The following is a 19,007-nucleotide window of genomic DNA, read 5'->3' as shown; positions in this document are numbered from 1 at the left end:
TGGTTGTGAGCCACCATGTGGTTGCTGGGAATTGAACTCAGGACCTTTGGAAGAGCAGGCAGTGCTCTTAACCACTGAGCCATCTCTCCAGCCTGAAACCCTGTCTTTAAAAGCAAAATAAAACGAAACAAAAAAGGACTCAGAGGAAGAATCTCAGGTGCAGGGCTGGGAAGTGGAGCTTAGAAGCGGTGTTGGTGCAGCTGGCAATGAACGCACCGTCTGCTGTGTCAGCACCACGATGAGCTCTTTCCAGATGTCACTGGCATTCCTGTGCTCTCATTCTTGTGAGCCTGTTCTGGAGCCTCCCCTCCTCCATGTGCCCCAGCTATCCTCACTGAGGAGAGTTTGAGGGCTTTTGTTTGAGCCAGGGTCTTGCTGTGTAGCAGAAGCTGGCCTGGAACTCACAGTCCTGGCTTAGGCTCCCTGGTGCTGACTTACAGATGCTCATCACAGTTTGGTTCTGCTCTAACCTGCCAGCAGTCTGGCAGGGTTGCTACCCTGGCATAGGCATGCATGTACTCACGTGCACACTGCTTACAGGGTTCTTAGTGCCAACATTTTCTTGCCCCCAAAGGTCTGGAGCCTGGGCCTGCCTTTTTTTAAATTGTAGAGTTATTTGCTGTAGTAGTATGTATGAATGTTTTGCCTACATGTATGTATGTGTACCACATGTGTGCCTATTTCCTGTAGAGGTCACAAGAGTGGTCACGAGGGCATTGGATTCTCTGGAACTGGAGTTACGGATGGTTGTGAGCCAACATGTCAGTACTGGGAATTGAACCTGGGTCCTCTGTAAGAGCAACAAGTGCTCTTAACTGCTGAACTGTCTATACAGCTCCCTGCTTCATCGTGTCTGCTCTGCTTTGCTCTAGGTACCTTCTCTTCATGAAGCTGGCTGCCTTACAGTTGATGCAGCAGAAGGCCAGCAAGGTTGAGACCCCCACCTCCCTGGAGAATGGTGGTCCTCCCTCAGCAGAGGCTGAGTCTGAAGACTCAATAGGACCTGAGGCAGGAAGCGAGGAGGAGGGCAGCAGTGTGAGTGGCCTCGCCAAGGTGAAAGAGCTGGCAGAGACTATCGCCTCTGACGGCACAGGTGAGGTTGCTATCCTTGTTTGGGACAGCCCAAGCTGGTCCTTGCAGCTTAGCCACGGGTGGCTCCTGACCTCTGAGAGGACTGTGGGACAGGAGACTCGTGGTAGCACAGCTCTACCTCCTGTCCTCACACGTCTCCACAGTAGACCCCCGAAGCCGAGAGGTGATCCGCAATGCCTGCAAAGCTGTTGGCTCCATCAGTAGCACAGCCTTCGACATTCGCTTCAACCCTGACATCTTCTCCCCAGGCAAGTGTTTGTGTATGTGTGTGGGGAGTAACAGTGAATGAACCCTGTAGGCAAGGGCAGAGCATCATGGGGTAGGCGTGGGGCCTCGGCAGCAGAAAGCTGCCTCCAGGTGCCTTCTGTCTTGGTCCTGGTGTTTACCTACTTGGCCTTCCTGTTCTCCCTCCCTAGGGGTTCGCTTTCCTGAGTCCTGCCAGGATGAAGTTCGGGACCAGAAGCAGCTATTGAAAGATGCAGCTGCCTTCTTGCTCTCCTGCCAGATCCCTGGTTTGGTGAGGGATGGGCTGGAGGATGGGGACTGCCAGAAGGGCTGTTGAGACCTTAGTGACTCATGCTCCTTGGTCTCTATCACACAGAACCTTCACACAACTTTTGCTTTAGCCCTTCCTGGGCTGGCAGGGCAGGGCCCAAGAAGTCACAGGAGCGATTGGCCATAGGCTCTGTCCTGCTGAGGCTGGGATTCTGGTCTTCGGAGCCTCAGATACCAGAGGCCTAGGATTTCCTGTCCAATTGGTCCCACTAGCTTTCTTCTGTCTAGGTCCCTGAATGACAGGTTCACTTTCTTGTCTCATAGTGTAAGCCTCTAGGATAACCGGAGTAAAGCTGTGGCTCCTCCCCCACATAACTAGATGTCCCTGTGCCACCTGTGGGCCCTTAAGGACTAGGCTGCTTCCTATTTTTGTTCCCTTTGCTCTTGTCGAAGGCAGGGACGGGTTCCTGTACCCTTTTCACGCTTTGTCTCCTTTTCTCTTCCTGCATGGAAGCCAGGGCTTAGTTCTTCCTTCCTTGAGGGTAATAGGGAAAGCCCAGATTGGGAGGGGCAGAGGGCTGGGGCTGGTCTTGACCTTATGCAGCTCCACAGGTAAAAGATTGCACAGAGCATGCTGTATTGCCCATGGACGGGGCCACACTGGCTGAGGTGATGCGCCAGCGTGGCATCAACATGCGCTACCTGGGCAAGGTGCTGGACCTGGTGCTGCGGAGCCCGGCCCGTGACCAGCTGGACCACATTTATGTGAGTGGGCCTTAGGCTGGGAGGTGGTTATTGATGCATCTGGAGGCCTGGAACCTGTCCAAGAATTCCTTCTTTGACCCCCTCAGAAAATTGGTATTGGAGAACTCATCACACGCTCTGCCAAGCATATCTTCAAGACATATCTACAGGTGCTGCCACTCTTCCCCAAGTTGGTGGGACCTCCCTGGGTGGCATGGGGCCTAGAGAAGAGCCCTGGGTGGGGGTTTAGGGCTATCCTGACTTCAGTCAAAACTTGGCTTAGGGAGTGGAGCTCTCAGGCCTTTCAGCTGCCATCAGCCACTTCCTGAACTGTTTCCTGAGCTCCTACCCCAACCCCGTGGCCCACCTCCCTGCTGATGAGCTGCTCTCCAAGAAAAGGAACAAGAAGAGAAAAAACCGGCCTCCAGGAGCTGCAGACAACACTGCCTGGGCTGTGATGACTCCCCAAGAGCTCTGGAAGAACATCTGCCAGGAAGCCAAGAACTACTTTGACTTCACCCTTGAGTGGTGCGGGCGCAGGGGACAAGGGTTACCACAGGCATAGGGGATTGGGGGTTGGGATTCAGGCAGCATCTAGGGCCTGTAGAGTGAGGACAGCAGGTGAACAGGCATAGTTGGCACCAGCATGGGGAAGCAGGGCTGTGAGGGTTAATGCTGAGCAGTGGAGAGCAGAGCTTAGGGGTTCTGTGGTTCAGCGGCTGTACAGAGAAGGTGGGTGCAGGGCTGCTCAGCCCCCACTCCTACCCCCAGTGATTCTGTGGACCAGGCTGTGGAGACCTACGGACTGCAGAAGATAACGCTGCTGCGAGAGATCTCACTGAAAACCGGGATTCAGGTGGGCCCTCGTTTTCAGCCTGGGCCACCGGGCACGGGGAAGGGAGCTTTCTTGGGATAGTAGTCTCTGGACACGTGCTGGTAGACCGGGAGGTGCTGTCTTTCTGTGTCCAAGGCTGAGGCTTTGGGTGTTGGGTCCTTTCCCAGATTCTGCTGAAGGAGTACAGCTTTGACAGCCGCCACAAGCCTGCCTTCACAGAGGAAGATGTCCTCAACATCTTTCCTGTGGTCAAGCATGTCAACCCCAAAGCCTCAGATGCCTTCCACTTCTTCCAGAGTGGGCAGGCCAAAGTACAGCAGGGTGCGTGGCACTGTGGGCTGGGGGAAATGGGAGTGTCTCTTGCCCAGCCCTGACCTTGCCACCTGGGCTGCCTCATAGGCTTCCTGAAGGAAGGCTGTGAGCTCATCAACGAGGCCCTGAACCTGTTCAATAACGTGTATGGAGCCATGCATGTGGAGATCTGCGCCTGCTTGCGTCTCCTGGCCCGCCTCCACTACATCATGGGTGACTATGCTGAGGTGTGTAAGCTGGGCATCTCTTGACTGACATAGTATTGGTTGGGGCTCCATGAAGGGCCTAGGGCCTCCATCATCACAGGGAGAGGAGAATGCTCTTTCTTGGGCTTTCAGGTAGGGAGTAAGTGGCATCTACAGAGCCCCAAAGTTCTCGTTCTGTGAGTCAGTTCACCCTATACTCATTGTCTTGGGAGAGCTCAGTAGTTGCCTCTGCTTAGGTGGACATGGCTCAGGCCACTCGGGGACAGTGACAAGGGTAGATCCTGAGAGCCTGTGAGTAAGAGCTGTGGCACAGTACCCGGCCTTTGAGTGACTGTGAGAAGAGCAATAGATCATTTCTTTTGTTTTCTTCAATGTTCTGTGGTTGTATTCCAGCTGTTTCATTGGCCCCCTAGGCTTTGAGAGCCTGTTTTGGGGGTCACTAGGCCTCCTTTCAATCAAAGCCTGTCCTAAGAAATTCAGAAGTTAATGTATTTCAGTGCAGTTTGTGTCTGTTTGTATTTGCATAGATTTTGTTAGGGAAGAAGACACAGAAAAATAAATTTGTAATGGTTCAAGGCTTTGAAGATCTCCACAGTCAGAGCAGCGGGGTGGATCTCCTGCCACCTGTGTACATGCTGTAGGGTAGACAGTGCTGTATGGGGCAGTGCTCACCTGAGATTGATGTCCTCTCTCCAGGCACTCAGCAACCAACAGAAGGCAGTGCTGATGAGTGAGCGGGTGATGGGCATTGAGCACCCCAACACCATCCAGGAATACGTGAGTAGCCACCTTGGGATTGGTGTGTGTTTGTGTGGGAGTGCCTGGGGCCACGCTAACCCATGGCCCCACCCACAGATGCACCTGGCCCTGTACTGCTTTGCCAGCAGCCAGCTGTCCACAGCCCTAAGCCTTCTGTACCGGGCCCGCTACCTTATGCTGCTTGTGTTCGGGGAGGACCACCCCGAGATGGCGTTGTTGGACGTGAGTGTTGGAGAGGGGGATTGAGTGAACGGGTGTCCATAGGTGGACACTAGACTTTATGCAGGGGTGGTGGGGGGACTGACTCGGCTCCTTTCTTATCCCCCAGAACAACATTGGGCTAGTGCTGCATGGTGTAATGGAGTATGACCTATCCCTGCGCTTCCTAGAGAATGCACTGGCTGTCACTACCAAGTACCATGGGCCGAAGGCCCTTAAGGTGGCTCTCAGGTGAGGCAGTGCTAGCTGAGACCCGCAGCAAACTCTTTCTTCTGCCTTTGAGAAAGGTTCTCCGAAGCTCTCTACCTATGCCCTGTGCCCTGACCTTGAGTGGTTCCTCAGGAGCTCCAGCAGGGGATCTAGTCCCCAGGGGGTCTCCCTCTTGTCCCTCCTTTGCCCCATATAGTCTGCTCCTTTCAGCCACCACCTTGTTGCCCGGGTCTATGAGAGCAAAGCTGAGTTCCGGTCAGCCCTCCAGCATGAGAAGGAAGGTTACACCATCTACAAGACGCAGGTGGGCTTCAGCAGGGGCTGTTAAGGTTGCACCTGTGACCGGGCAGTCCTGATCCCCCTCTGCTTTGGCCCTCTTCCTCTGTAGCTAGGTGAGGACCACGAGAAGACCAGGGAGAGCTCTGAGTACCTCAAGTGCCTGACCCAGCAGGCTGTAGCCTTGCAACGCACCATGAACGAGATCTACCGCAATGGTTCCAGTGCTAATATCCCACCCCTCAAGGTATGGACCTGGCCTGAGTGGGTGGGTCCAGTTCCCTGGCCTCCTGCCATGATGCTCTAACCTGCCTTCCCTGTCACCCTCAGTTCACAGCTCCCAGCATGGCCAGTGTCCTGGAGCAGCTCAATGTCATCAACGGCATTCTCTTCATTCCTCTCAGGTGAGCTCCTCACCTGTCCCCACCGTCTGCAGTCAGCCTTAGGTCCCTCCCTCTCCCCCAAGACAGGGTTTCTCTGGGTAGCCCTGGCTGTCTTGGAACTCGCTTTCTAGACCAGGCTGGCTTTGAATTGCCTCTGTCTCCTGAGTGCTGGGATTAAAGGCGTGCTCCACCATTGCCTGGCTTGGGTTCTGTTTAAGTTACATTAAGCTCAGACTTTAAAAGCACATGTATGATCAGCAGTTTTTGTGATTCCTCCCAGACACTTTGTAATCCAGGAAATACATAGCTGTAGCATTCTATTTTGTTTTATTTTCCTGTTGTGAGAAGGCTAGCTTAGGCTAGTCTTTAGTGCTAGCCCAGACTATGTTGCCCAAGCCAACCTCATACTGTGACAGTCTCCTCCCCCCCCCCCCCCTTCTAAGTGCCTCAGGCACACACACAATCTTTTCAAATGTTAGGGTCATAGTTGAATTGTGTGTTGCTACCTGGGTTTTAGTTTTTAACATATCGTGCTCAAATTTGTTTTGTGTTGTTTTAGACTGGGTTTTAGGTAGCCCAGGTTTACCTCAAACTTACTATGTAGCTGAGAATGACCTGTTCCTGTTTCCCAAGTACTGAGAGATTCCAGGCTGTCACTGTACCTGGCACTTTCTTTTCCATGATCTTGGTGATCTTTCACCTCTAGTACATAAAGGGTAGCTAGAATACTAGCCACCTGCTTTTTCAGTGAAGGGCCGTGCCCTGTCAGCTAGCCAGCCTTTTGAAGACTCCCTGAGGCTCTTGAAAACTGCTTTGAGAGTCCCTCGCTCCTGGCTGTGGGAGATGAAGTTGGTGGGATAGCCAACAATAGGAGTACCCTGGCTGTTTTCTGCATGTGATCTGCTGTAGAAGCCAGACGTTAAGGCAGAGTGAACTTATGGGTACGGATGTCATACCCTTACCAGATGCTTTGTAAAGAACAGAGAGCACTCCACCTCTGGGAGGGACATCCACACATATCTCCCCCACTTGCTGAAGCAAAGAGCTCAATAAAGTCCCAAGTGTCACTGGTGGAAGCTGCAGGGTGGCAGAGAACCCAGGCTACTCTAACTCTACCTTTGCCTCCTAATACTCAGCCAAAAAGACTTGGAAAACCTGAAGGCAGAGGTAGCACGGCGGCACCAGCTCCAAGAGGCCAGCAGAAACAGGGATACTGTGGCCACTGATCCTGAGCCAGCGAGAACCCTGGAGGACATGGTCTCCCCTCAGACTGTCAAGGAGGATCCTTCTTTGAGCTTACAGGGATAAAAAAGGAGACAAACACTGACAATCAGCAGCCCTATTTCCCAGTGATTCAGACAGATTCCAGGAGCAGGGAGCATGCCCTGCAGATTAGGAGCGGAAGCTAGTCCTCCACTTTTTACCCCTACCCCACCCCCAGTATCTGCCTGGGGCCCTGGCCTGGCCTATCTGCTCCTAAAAGATGTTTTGCACTGGTTCAGTGAATATTCGATGCAGAGACCTGATTGAAGACACGAGAATGAGTGTGTAGGCATCAGCTCCAGCATGGGGGCAAGTGCCCCCAGCCTCCTGCCCTCAAGCAGGTGTGTGTGTGTGTTCATGCCTGTGGATGTCTTGCTCCGGCCTTCCTGATGTACATAGCCCAGTCGGTTCTGAGTGGATGACGTGCAGATGCAATTTCTCAGGTCATTTGTATGTTTGACATTATGGCTGCTGCTTTTGTTGCCACCACCCCTGGGCCCAGCCTGGCTTTAAAAAGTCCAGGTTTAAGCCAAAAAAGATGGGGGCTTTCCTGTGTCCTGGGAGCAGGGAGCCAGATCCCTAGTAGGGTGCAAGGTAAGACCTGCAGTGGCTTTACTGTGATTGGGCCTGGCCTACATGTAGCCTCAGGGTGAGGGGAAGGGGCCTGAAGTGGTAGACCCCCACACATCCATGTGCCTGGCCTTGGCCAAGCAGGAGGAGGCATTGCCACAGGCTTTGACTTGCCTCCCTGCTCCCTGTACCCCAGGTGGGCATAACCTTGGGGGCCAATAGTGTGAATGTATCTTTCTCCCCATTTTAACCTGAGCTGCCTAATGCACAGTGGAGGGTAGTTGGGTGAGGGGCCAGAGCTGAATCATGGATCCCAGGGAAAGTGACATGCACAGGAGTGATTGTCCCCTTTGTGGAGCCAGGCTCCTTACTTGGTCTTTGCCATATAAGCACTTCTACAAAGAGGCTCAGGGGTGACGAGGCTCCTCCTACCTGGCTGCTCTCTCCCTGGTCACCTGTGTTGCTTCCATTTGTCTGCTGTCCCTGAAGGAGATGACCACCCTTTGAGCCTGAGGGAGCTGTTCTAGGCAGAGCCCCTGCTTCGGGTTTTGCTGGAGCTGCTGATGGATAGTATCTGTCCAGGGACCTTGTTTAAAAGGGAATGGGCATGAGCCAGCAAGGCATCCCACAGCTATCAAGATCCTTTTCTTGTTTTTAAACCATCACGTCTTCATTTCACATTGGAATAAAGTGAGTTTTTGAAACCTGCTGCCCCAGGCTCACACTGTGTGCTCTGTGAGCCAGGCTCCTATGTCTCAGTGAGGCTGTCAGAAATGCTATTGAGATAATTATGTATATATTGGGTCAAATTCAAGGTTGTTTATCAAGTCACTGAGTGGAAAGTGGAACTCCAATTCATCTGGCCCCTACACAAGAAAAAAGGAGATATATTGGTACAGGCTTTGAGTTCCTAGGACTTGGTGGTCCTCTGGACATCTAATTGTGCCTCATTCCCTCCCTTTGCAGCCAGTAGACTGAGCAACACTCAAGGGTTTGGAGAACAGGAGTGCTGCTTTTGCAATTAAAGCCAGTGAAGTAGAGGGAAGAGGTGGCCAACTAGACAGACCTGAGGACACAATGGCTTGAACATTTTCCCGCTTAATGATGATCAGAAATTACAAAATCCTCGAGTCTAATTTTGATGTCTTTGATCTCTTAGACTTTCTGAAAAATCTCAGTCTTAATTTGTGGTCCTTCTTTCTTAAGCCAGTCAGAAAGATGTTCCTGATCTCCATACTAAGTAACATCCGTAAGTACCCACTAATAATGTGGTCATTTGAGTCTAGTGTGCATGTTCCCTAGTGCCTTTTATAATGGTTGTATTTGATCATTTGAGACAGGTCTTTTACAGCCCAGGCTGGCCTTGAAATCACTTTAAAGCTGAGTATGACCCTTGCGATCTGATCATGCCTTTACCTCCCAAGTGCCTGGTTCCCTTTGTTCTGAACACACTGGGCACATCACTTCTGGAAAGGAACATTACACAAAGTTGAGACTGCTGTAGAGGAGTTCATACTAGTCAACCATGGAGGCCCATTTTTCTTGGTTGTTCCCTCAAGCATATTAGTGTTAAGCACTTTTTGTAAAGTATTGGGAGGAGGGAGGGATTGCTCAGAGATTTTTGTTTTTTTTCCGAGACAGTTTCTCTGTGTTACAGTCTCTGCTGTCCTGGAACACACTCTATATAGTCTGGCCTGTCTTTGCCTCCTGAGTCTGGAATTAAAGTTGCTCCATCACTTCTTGGTTTTAAAAAAGGTCAGGCGGTGGCAGTTCATGGCATTATTCCCAGCACTTGGCAGAGATAAGTAGATCTGTGAGTTCAAGGCCAGCGTGGTCTACAAAAGCTAGTTCCAGGACTGTCACACAGAGAAATCCTGTCTAGAAAAAAATAAGATTAAAAAAATAAAATCTTAAATTATGTGTAGATAATTTGAGTACAGACAATGCATATGTGAACTCAGAGGATGACGGGACAGAATTCAGGTCAGGCTTGGACAGCAAGCACTTTAACTGCTTAGTCATTTCACTGGCCAGTAAGATCTTTTGACAACTCAAGTAATAAGGAGCTATTGTTGAAGCCTCCAAGATAACCTCAGGAATTCCTGTGTGTCCTATAGCTGAGAATAAACTTTGTTTTTGAAGAGAGGGTTTCTCTGTAGTTTTGGAGCCTGTCCTGGCACTGGCTCTTGTAGACCAACCAGGCTGGCCTCCAACTCACCAAGGTCCGCCTGCCTCTGTCTCCCAAGTACTGGGATTAAAGGTGTGAGCCACCACTACCCAGGGAGAATAAAGTATTTTAAAGTGAGCCAGAGCAGCTCTGCACCTGGATCTACCTCAAAACAGTGAAGTACTCCACTGACACCATCAGGAAGCTGGGGTTGTGGTGGTGCATGTTGAGGCAGAGCTATCACTGGAATTCCAGGATAGCCAGAGGTAGGCAAAGACCATTTCAAAACTACCTCCTACCCTCTCAAAAAGTTAAAGCAGCCAGGTGTGGTGGTGCATGCTCTTAGTCCCAGCACAAAAAGTAGAGGTGGATGCCTTGAGTTTCAGGCTTACATAGAGAGACCCTGCCTTTAAAAAGGCATCATTTTGCCAGTGAGATGGTTCAGTAGAAATTGCCAAAAATCAGTTTGGTGGAAGAATCCATTCCAAATGATCTGACCTTCACATTCTGTAGTACAAGTGCACACAAATAAGTTAATTTAGAAATTTAAGGGTGATGGGCTGGAGAGATGGCTCAGTGGTTAAGAGCATTGCCTGCTCTTCCAAAGGTCCTGAGTTCAATTCCCAGCAACCACATGGTGACTCACAACCATCTGTAATGAGGTCTGGTGCCCTCTTCTGGCCTATAGGCATACACGGAAAACAGAATATTGTATACATAATAAATAATAAAATAAAAATTTAAGGGTGATGGGCTGGAGAGATGGCTCGGTGGTTAAGAGCATTGCCTGCTCTTCCAAAGGTCCTGAGTTCAATTCCCAGCAACCACGTGGTGGGTCGCAACCATCTGTAATGGGGTCTGGTGCCCTCTTCTGGCCTGCAGGCATAGACACAGACAGAATATTGTACATATAATAAATAAATAAATATTAAAGAAATTTAAGGGTGACAAGTATTAAAATTTTTATTGGTGGTGGTGTCCCTTTTAATTCCAGTGTTCCGAGACAGGCCGTTGAATCTCTGAATGCAGCCTGATCTACAGAGCTAATTCTAGGACAGACAAAACTATACAAAGAAATCCTATCTCAGCCCCCACCCCTCAAATTCAAACAGCTATTTTCATTCTGTGGCTAATGTTCATTGAGAGGCCTAAATGACCACATAGAAATGACAACAGGCAGAAACTAGGATGTGGCATCCTGATACAATCTCTGCATAGCACAAGAGCAGGGAAATTTGTGCAGTGTGTGTGTGTGTCAGGAATCAAAACCTAGCTGTGGGACCCTGGATCGAGAGACATTTGTTCTAAGCTTTGATTCAGAAGTTGTTTTCATACTTAAGTCTCAGGCTAATCTGGAGGACACGTTCAAAAGGCTGGTCAGTACTGGCTCTCAGTAGGTCTGGGGGGAAAGGGGGTTGCTAGAATTTGCATGTCTAATGAATTCCCTGGGGATGATAAACTGGCTCAGGAATAGAGCAGTTAATCCATGACCGCACATTTCAGTTTACACCAGACTAACCAAGAAGGATGGATGTGGCATTGTGGACACAAAGCTATTTTCCCTGCCTTGAGAGCAGGGAAAATTGGCAAGAGGCCAATGTGTGCTTTCAAAGTCACCACAATAGCATATGATATTAAATTTAGAACTCTAATCAGAAGGAAAGCGGTCAAATCCAATGTTAGGCTCTTACCAGTCAAGCAGAAAAGCTGGCAAATACATTCTTGCTCAGCTTCTCTTGCTGGGAAGGCTCTTTCCAACAGGAGGTGGTGCTGTTGTACTTAAAAGGCTGAAGATAACCAAGGATATGCACTATCAGGAAGAGTCAGGGCATCTGGAGCAGTTATGAGCATGAAGATGTATTTTGGTAATTTCATAAACTTAAAACATTAAGGATAGTTACAACTCCAAGGAAAGAGATGCTAGATAAAAGGCTCACCTAGAAACAAAATGGGCAGAGACCTCAACTCTGGGATTGAGTCTAACAGGGAACAGGCAGCTAGAAGGGAAGGGTGGGGCTTAGCTACACAATGCAGTCCTAGCTTTGTTCAAGCTTATTGCTGCAAGACCCCTACAGTGTGCTGCTTCATCCAGATAGACAGTAGACAACAAAATAGTACTAGCCAAGCTCCCAAAGGCTCCGAAGCATGGCCAACTATATCTTGTTCTGTGCCAAAAAAAAGCGCCTCACTTCCTAAGATCTTAAGATCTGTGCACAAACAACAGTCCCATCCCCAATACACATTGAAAAAACCCCAGCACATCTAGTTTTATAGGCATTTAATAGTTTACCAATTGGTACAATAAGATTTTTAATATGCAGAAAACATGAATAAATTTTGTTTTACACAGTCTGAGAGCAACAAATCTTACTGTAAAACACAAGAGCAATATTATATACATTCCTTTACTGATTTTTAAAATTGTGTCGATATCTTCAGTGAACTCTTACAATCTGGGGAACTGTTTCCTCCGATTACCACCTCCGCAGCGTTCATATGAAATCAGCGCTTGCCTTCATGTCAGTGTCAGGATCAACTTCTACCTTATAGAGTTTGTGTTTATTTCTAACATCTTCAGAGTGAGCTTTGGGGAGCCTGAAGGATAGGCAGGCGAGAAAGCAGCTACTTACATGATACAGTGGAAGGATAAAAAGGCCAGTTCCAGTCGTGACTTGTGAGTCCAGCGTCCCCAGCCCACCCCACCCAGCCCACTGGAAAACCCCAAAACCTTTCTTCCAATTTTGCCCATGTTGCTTGTCTACCAGGACATTCTTTGCACCATCTAGATTAACCAACACATTGACTTTATTTATATACAGCTGGACAGCAGGAGTAACCTTTTTAAGTGCCTTTTCCTTCTATTTCAACTTCAGTTGCTTAAGAATTATCAAGCCACCACTGCCAACAAACAAAATGTCCTTATTTTTAAATAGTTTTTCTTTAAATTAAAAAAAAAAAAACAAAAAAATAAACTTTTTAGTGAGTGGTATTATCTGGAAATTCACATGGAAACAGAAAGAAGCAAACAGGATACTGGGCTTGGTGAGCCTATAGTCAAAGCTTCCAAAGGACTACAGTGCGCCATGGCCCAGGACGGATTGCTAACACTAGCAATTGTGGGTAATGCTCTAGGCACAGCATTGGTCACACCACATGCAGACAGGACGGTCTTGGTTTCCTAAAGTGCAAGATGCCAAGTCAAAAGCAACTATTCTCCAGGCCATGTCTACACAAACTTCTGCAGCTTGCACTCTCCATGCGGTTGGGACTTTTGGGCACGCTGTGCTATAGGTGGCACTGGAATGTCTGTTTACACACACAGTCAACAATCATCCTAGGACACAATTCTACGGGCTTTTTGTTTCTTAGTAAGTGGCCAACCTGACTGAAAAAGTAACAAAGCAGCAGTGAACTGCTAACTAATTCATAAAGTCCTCTACTACTTATAACCCAAACCAGTAATTTTATCATTGTCCTTATCCCAGGCAAGGCACAGGGGTAGACAGCAGAGAAAACAGTAACATAAAAGTAAGGGCATCAACAGGGCAGTGTCAAACAACAGTGCAAGAAACCTTTGCAAATCTGACGCCAGATGTGGATGTTGCCCCCTCCCCCCACCCCCTTCATTACTCAAACAGGGCTCCTTATGTTTGGATCCAGCTGTGGACCATCCCTGAGATTCATTGTTCGCTGCTGCTTAAGTGGAGGATGTCTAATAACTCAGCTAAGCAGCAGGCTGTGGTGATCTCCCAAGTAAGGACAGCTTTGTTACAGAGCACTCCCTCCTCCCATGTCAGTGAGTCACCGCTGCAGGGGAAGAAATCCAGAACAGCAGCTTTGCTCCTCTACATTGGTACCATTCTTTACTGTTTCTATAAATGATGTCTAGATGTTGTGGCTTACCCTTAAACAATTCATGTTGCTACATGCTAAAACTGAATTAAAAGACAAGACATTTAAACACAAACAAATGTTAAGATGCACCATTTCTATGTATTTATATTCTTGAAATAGGACAAGAAATAGCAGCAAATGAGAACAAAGATATTTTCCATAGCTTTTGGAGAAAAATCCAGTCGGAACAGCTAAGGGAAAAAAGACTTCAATGTAAGCAGGGGTGTGAGGCAATGTTGCCCTTAAAACGAACCTACAGTGTTTGCGGAATCAAGACTGAGTTTCTGTCCTCAAAAATAGCCATTTAATTCTCAAAACACCTTTCCTTTCTAGAGACATGTCTGAGGAGTATTAAGAGCAAACAAGTGGATGAACAAGGACACACGCTAGACATTAAGCTGCTCCTAGTGATCTAACCTCTGCGTATATCTACAGTACATTAACTCTCATCTTTTGTCCTTTCAGGAATCAAATTTCCTTTAAATACTTAAAGGGACATTTAAAAAAATCATATATTACAAAAATGAATAAAAATTATCATTGTTAAACTGTCACTGTTATTTCATTGTTTCTGTTAACTTTTGAAACTGATTTTCTTAGAAGAAAAAGTTGGTTAACTAGGCAATGGAATTCTTTATTAACAACTGATAATGGAATAGTGTTCCAAAAGTCATGGGCAAAATTCTCTTAACCCTACTGTAATAACTTTGGATCAAAATATACAACATATCAGGGATGTATAAAACGGTGAATGGCCACATTAGAGTGGAGAATAAAGGAGGTGGCTTTCTTTTAGCTTGGAAAAGCCCCTCAGAGCCAGAAACATCAAAAGCATAGCTGTGGTTGGTAATCCACAGCAATATTTACTCTACTCATATGATTTAGCACTTCTTCAAAAATTCAAGACCCAACAACATGGAGGTTGTATGTGTGATATACATATATAGACATATCCACTTACAGATAGGTCCATATACTTAAACATTTACATATAAACAAAGATGAAAAACCCAGTTTATTTTTATGCACGCTTCCTTAAACCCTGTCACTTTATATAACTTTAAGTGAAGCAGTTCAGGTTCATGTTGGAAACTACTGTTTTTCTTGCTCTTTTAAATGGGCACGCAACTTTGTCAGCATTTGTCATTCTGAAATGCACATTGCACATCCCTAAAAACATCATAAACACAGTGATTTATCTGTACCATGACAGTCAATGGGAAGATCAAATTCTACTGGGGAGTCACACGACTATACAGTCCAACAGTATGGAGAATACAACTCGAAGTATGTCTAGTGTGAGAGAAGCTTAGAGTAGGACAGTGTTCTCCTGACCTGTTTACAAAGCAGTAAGACCCAAATGAAAAAAGGATTCACTATTATTAGCTGCTGAGATTTTTCTTGAGAGTTACGATCATTTTCTTACATAAATATACCACTAGCCTTTGCTTGATAGGCTGCCAAAACAAACATATCCTATTGATTTGGCAAAGGGGTCATGACAAAAACTTCAATGTGTAATCCCATTAATTACACAGATGGAGCAAAAGATTCTGAATTGTAGTCTTATTTATCTAACACCCTTAAAGATTTATTAAGCACACTTAAGTGATGTTACATAGATACACATTTCAGAAAAAGCCCTAATAACCACAACTTTTCCCAAAATGAGGCCATCAAGTCAGGCACCAACAGATAGCAGGAAGAAAAACAATAATTAATAATCCAACATAAAACGACACTGTCAACTAGTTTAGTGCCCTAGTTCAATTTATTCAACTTCTGCCCTTGTAGGCCTGGTGTGACCAATGCCAGCCCAGGTTTTTAAACCCTATGGTACTTCTAGACAACATATGTAATTTACAGTATACAATTTGGATTCACCATGCATGAATACTTTGTGTGTAACATTTAATAAGCTCAATCTACATCCAGAATAATTTACATGAAAGGACAATATTTATTTAAACAGAGCTCAAATGGGGTAACCATGGTATCATCAGAGTGCATCCAGAGGAAAAAAAGGGAGAAAGAACCAAATGAGACTCAATCAACGGCACTCCCACACCTTTACTGTTTGATCTACACTGCCAGTAACCACATAGGGTGCCGTCTTGTGGAAATCTGAAAGAGAAAAGAAAAGGCGTGCTTTCAAACCATACTAAGCCAGATAAGAGTTTTTTTGCTCATTTTTGAGACAAGAGTATTTTATATAGCCCAGGCAGGCCTTAAACTTGATTTCTTCCAGTTCAGCTTCCATGCACTGAAATTCTATGAACATACGCCTCCACATGACTTCCTTTATACACACACCATACTCCTTGAAATTACTGAGCTTATCAGTTGGGTTAGGAAAGTTGAAACTTGGGGCTGGAGAGGTGGCTCAGAGATTAATATTGGCTGCTCAATTTTCAACAATGATAAGGTAGCTTAAAACCATCAATAATTCGATAATCAATAATAGTTCTCTCTTCTGGCATGCAGATAGAATACTGTATACATAATAAATAAATAAAAATATTCTAAAAAACAAACAAAAAACCAACCCAGAAAAGTTGAAACTCAACTCAATATCACAAGTACCATCTCAAATGGTGCTTAGAAATATGAACAGGGACACACTTAGCATACGCACTTACTGAATACTGTGCTCCAGGCTTAGTACTAATGCTTTATGTTAACAACTGATTCTCCTGCCTAATTTACCAAGGGCCTTATTGTGGTCACCATAAGGTCCATCATACTCTAGTATATTATAACATAATGAATTCCAAATGATACCAAGGACATGACACTTATATACAATTCCCTAGGTTTCTAGTACATGACGGTATTTACCCGTCACAGGAAAGTCCTATAGGTTTTTTTTTCTTCAAAAACAGGGTCTTGCCATATATCCTATTTGGAACATGATCATCCTGTCTCTGCTGCCCACATGTGTCACAATGCCTAATTTTAAGTATTTATTCAGAGTGTGTGTGTGTGTGTGTGTGTAGGCTCAAGTACAGAGGTCAGAGGACAACTCTCAGTTCTATCCTGTCATTGTCTGGGATATGGGGATCAAACAGGTTGTTGTGCCTGCCCCAAAGCTTCTCTACCTGCTCTACCTATCTCTATCTTGCCAGTCCTATTTGTTTTTTCTTGAAACAGGGTCTTGCTATGTACCCCAGGCTACTGTTTAAGATTTCTTTTGGCAGGGCGGTGGTGGCGCAAGCCTTTAATCCCAGCACTCAGGAGGCAGAGGCAGGCGGACGTCTGTGAGTTCAAGGCCAGCCTGGTCTAGAAGAGCTAGTTCCAGGACAGGAACCAAAAGCTACCGAGAAACCCTGTCTCGAAAAGCCCGCCTCCCCCCCCCCCAAAAGATTTCTTTTGCTCTTCTTCTTCTGCAGTACTGGTGACTGAAATAGTGCCTCAGTCAAGATATGCTAAGTGTTATACCACTGAGTAACATCCACAGCACTTCTTCTGATGAATTCACAAATAGGAAATAAAAAGTTACCAATCAAGAGTATGATCACCAAATACCATTTTCACAAGTCTAATTTCTAAAACCAATGTACAACAGAGAAAACAGTATTTTTACTATTAGCTTAATTCTAGAAAGGAAACGTTAAAGCCACTGGTTGGGACCCACAGGTTAAAATATTCCCTTTCTATTTTACCCTCGAAGAACTTGATCATTCCTTACCTGGAAAAGTTCACAAAGTTATATAAACTGTTACATCTGTCACTCCAAAATTCAAATGCTCAGAAACCTCAAAATGTGTACATACCCAAGGAGGTAACAAAGTGTTCATGCGCATTGAGGGTCTTCATGCATCGCTTGTTCTTGTAATCCCATACACGGAGAGTCTTGTCATCAGCACAACTCAAAATAAACTTCCCCCCAGAATGGAACAGAACTCCACGTACCCAATTATCATGACCCACCTTAAAGACAAAAGGTATTTGACTTATTTAAGTATCATTTGGGACATAATACTTTTAATTTTTTTTATTTTTTGGGGTTTTTTTGAGATAGGGTTTCTATGTGTAGCCCTGGCTGTACTGGACTCAGAGAGCTGCCTGTCTCTGCCTCCCCAACACTAAGATTAAAACCAGACACTATCAAGTATGAGGTCAGACTGGTCTACAAAGTGAGTTCCAGGATAGCTGGAGCTGTTACATAGAGAAACCCTGTCTCGAAAAACAAAACCTAGATTCTATTTTCAATAAACTAAAATATGTTAGAAATAATATTTTTAGGTGTGTGACTTGTTTACACTGCATTTGGTTAACTGTGAAGCTGTGTTACTGTGCCTGTCTAAACACCTGATGGTGCTAATAAAGAGATGAATGGCCAATAGTGAGGCAGGATCAAGGACAGGCAGGGCCAGCAGGTAGAGAGTATAAATAGAAGGAGAATGAGGACTACATCAGGGGCCAGCCACCCAGCAAGCCACAGAGAAAGAAGGTATACAGAAACAGAAAAAGATAAAAGTCCAGAGGTAGTCAGGATAACATAAGAAAAGCTGGATAGAAACATTCATAACTAAGAATAAGCTTCCGTGTGTGTTTATTTGGGAGCTGGATGGTAGACCCCAAAAGGCCAAAAGTAAAACATCACACAACAAACATAATTAATTAATTAAAAACCGAGGAGCCAAAGAGATAACTGAACAATTAAGAACATGTCAAGAAGTCAGGCAGTGGTGGCTCACATCTTTCTTTAATCCTGCACTCGGAGGCAGAGAGGTAAATTCTGACAAAGCCAAGGCTTCACAGAGAAACCTGTCTTGAATCCCCCCCCCAAGCCCCCCCCCCAAAGAGCATGTAGAGGAGCTGAAGAGATGACTAAGGAATTAAACACATGCACTGCTACTTGTTCACAACACCTATGACAGGCAGCTCACAATTGGGTATAACTCCTGCTTCAGGAGGTTCCAATGTTTTTAGCCTACTCAGGAACTGGCACATGCTAATCCCAACACTTTAATCCCACTGACTAGATCACTTTTCTAACATGGTACAAATGAACCTAGAATATAATAGTTACTTTTTTTTGAGATGGGTCTGGACTATGTAGTAGTCCCAGGTAAGCTGCAATTCTACATAGAACAGGCTCACCTCAAATTTACAGAGATCTCTTGCCTCTGCCTCTTGAGTGCTGTAAATTTCTTTTATATCTGTCTTTCAAGACAGGGTTTCTCTATGTAACCCTAGTTGTTCTGGAACTCAATCTATAAACCAGGCTGGTCTCAAACTCAGAGATCTTTCTGCCTCAAAGTGCTGGGTTCAAAGGTGGTCACCATTTGCTTGTATTAGTAGATTTTCTTTTCCAGTATTTACACTTACTTAGTTTTGGTTGGTCCAGCCCTGCTCCTTTCCCATCTTTCCTTCTCATCAATTCTTTAATTCTCTATATTATGTGTGTCAGTCATACTCTACAGAAAGATCTGGTTAGTACTTTTTTTTTTTTAAAGGTTTGTTTATTATGTATACAACATTTGGGTTCCATGTTTGCCTGCAGGCCAGAAGAGGGCACCAGATCACATTACAGATGGTTGTGAACCACCATGTGGTTGCTGGGAATTGAACTCAGG

General features: G+C 46.0%; 2 protein-coding genes across 6 annotated transcripts in view; one reads left to right on the top strand and one right to left on the bottom strand.

Moving 5' to 3' along the window:
• Window positions 1-8,072, top strand: part of Cluh (clustered mitochondria homolog) — a 22,438-nt gene extending 14,366 nt beyond the window's left edge. For 3 of the 4 annotated variants that reach the window (XM_005349569.2, XM_013347288.2, XM_026780287.1), the window contains 16 exons: window positions 873-1,093; window positions 1,236-1,340; window positions 1,509-1,609; window positions 2,200-2,352; window positions 2,439-2,501; window positions 2,615-2,859; window positions 3,103-3,187; window positions 3,334-3,487; window positions 3,566-3,705; window positions 4,381-4,461; window positions 4,540-4,665; window positions 4,772-4,893; window positions 5,083-5,176; window positions 5,261-5,395; window positions 5,479-5,552; window positions 6,668-8,072. In XM_005349569.2, the coding sequence (XP_005349626.1) occupies window positions 873-1,093; window positions 1,236-1,340; window positions 1,509-1,609; window positions 2,200-2,352; window positions 2,439-2,501; window positions 2,615-2,859; window positions 3,103-3,187; window positions 3,334-3,487; window positions 3,566-3,705; window positions 4,381-4,461; window positions 4,540-4,665; window positions 4,772-4,893; window positions 5,083-5,176; window positions 5,261-5,395; window positions 5,479-5,552; window positions 6,668-6,839 (2,071 nt within the window). In that variant the 3' untranslated portion in view covers window positions 6,840-8,072. The remainder of the gene's footprint in view (window positions 1-872; window positions 1,094-1,235; window positions 1,341-1,508; window positions 1,610-2,199; window positions 2,353-2,438; window positions 2,502-2,614; window positions 2,860-3,102; window positions 3,188-3,333; window positions 3,488-3,565; window positions 3,706-4,380; window positions 4,462-4,539; window positions 4,666-4,771; window positions 4,894-5,082; window positions 5,177-5,260; window positions 5,396-5,478; window positions 5,553-6,667) is intronic. The other variant, XM_026780286.1, reaches the window with a different exon arrangement.
• Window positions 8,073-11,792: 3,720 nt separating this feature from the next.
• The window catches only part of Pafah1b1 (platelet activating factor acetylhydrolase 1b regulatory subunit 1), a 51,912-nt gene continuing 44,697 nt past the window's right edge, over window positions 11,793-19,007 (bottom strand). For both annotated transcript variants that reach the window (XM_005349568.3, XM_013347231.2), the window contains exons 10-11: window positions 17,199-17,355; window positions 11,793-15,549 (exon numbers count right to left, since the gene is read on the bottom strand). In XM_005349568.3, the coding sequence (XP_005349625.1) occupies window positions 15,476-15,549; window positions 17,199-17,355 (231 nt within the window). In that variant the 3' untranslated portion in view covers window positions 11,793-15,475. The remainder of the gene's footprint in view (window positions 15,550-17,198; window positions 17,356-19,007) is intronic.

This window comes from Microtus ochrogaster, chromosome 7 (genome assembly GCF_000317375.1).
Source record: "Microtus ochrogaster isolate Prairie Vole_2 chromosome 7, MicOch1.0, whole genome shotgun sequence".
In the NCBI taxonomy this organism is placed as follows: Eukaryota; Metazoa; Chordata; class Mammalia; order Rodentia; family Cricetidae; genus Microtus; species Microtus ochrogaster.
This window is presented reverse-complemented; position numbering and strand designations above follow the sequence as displayed.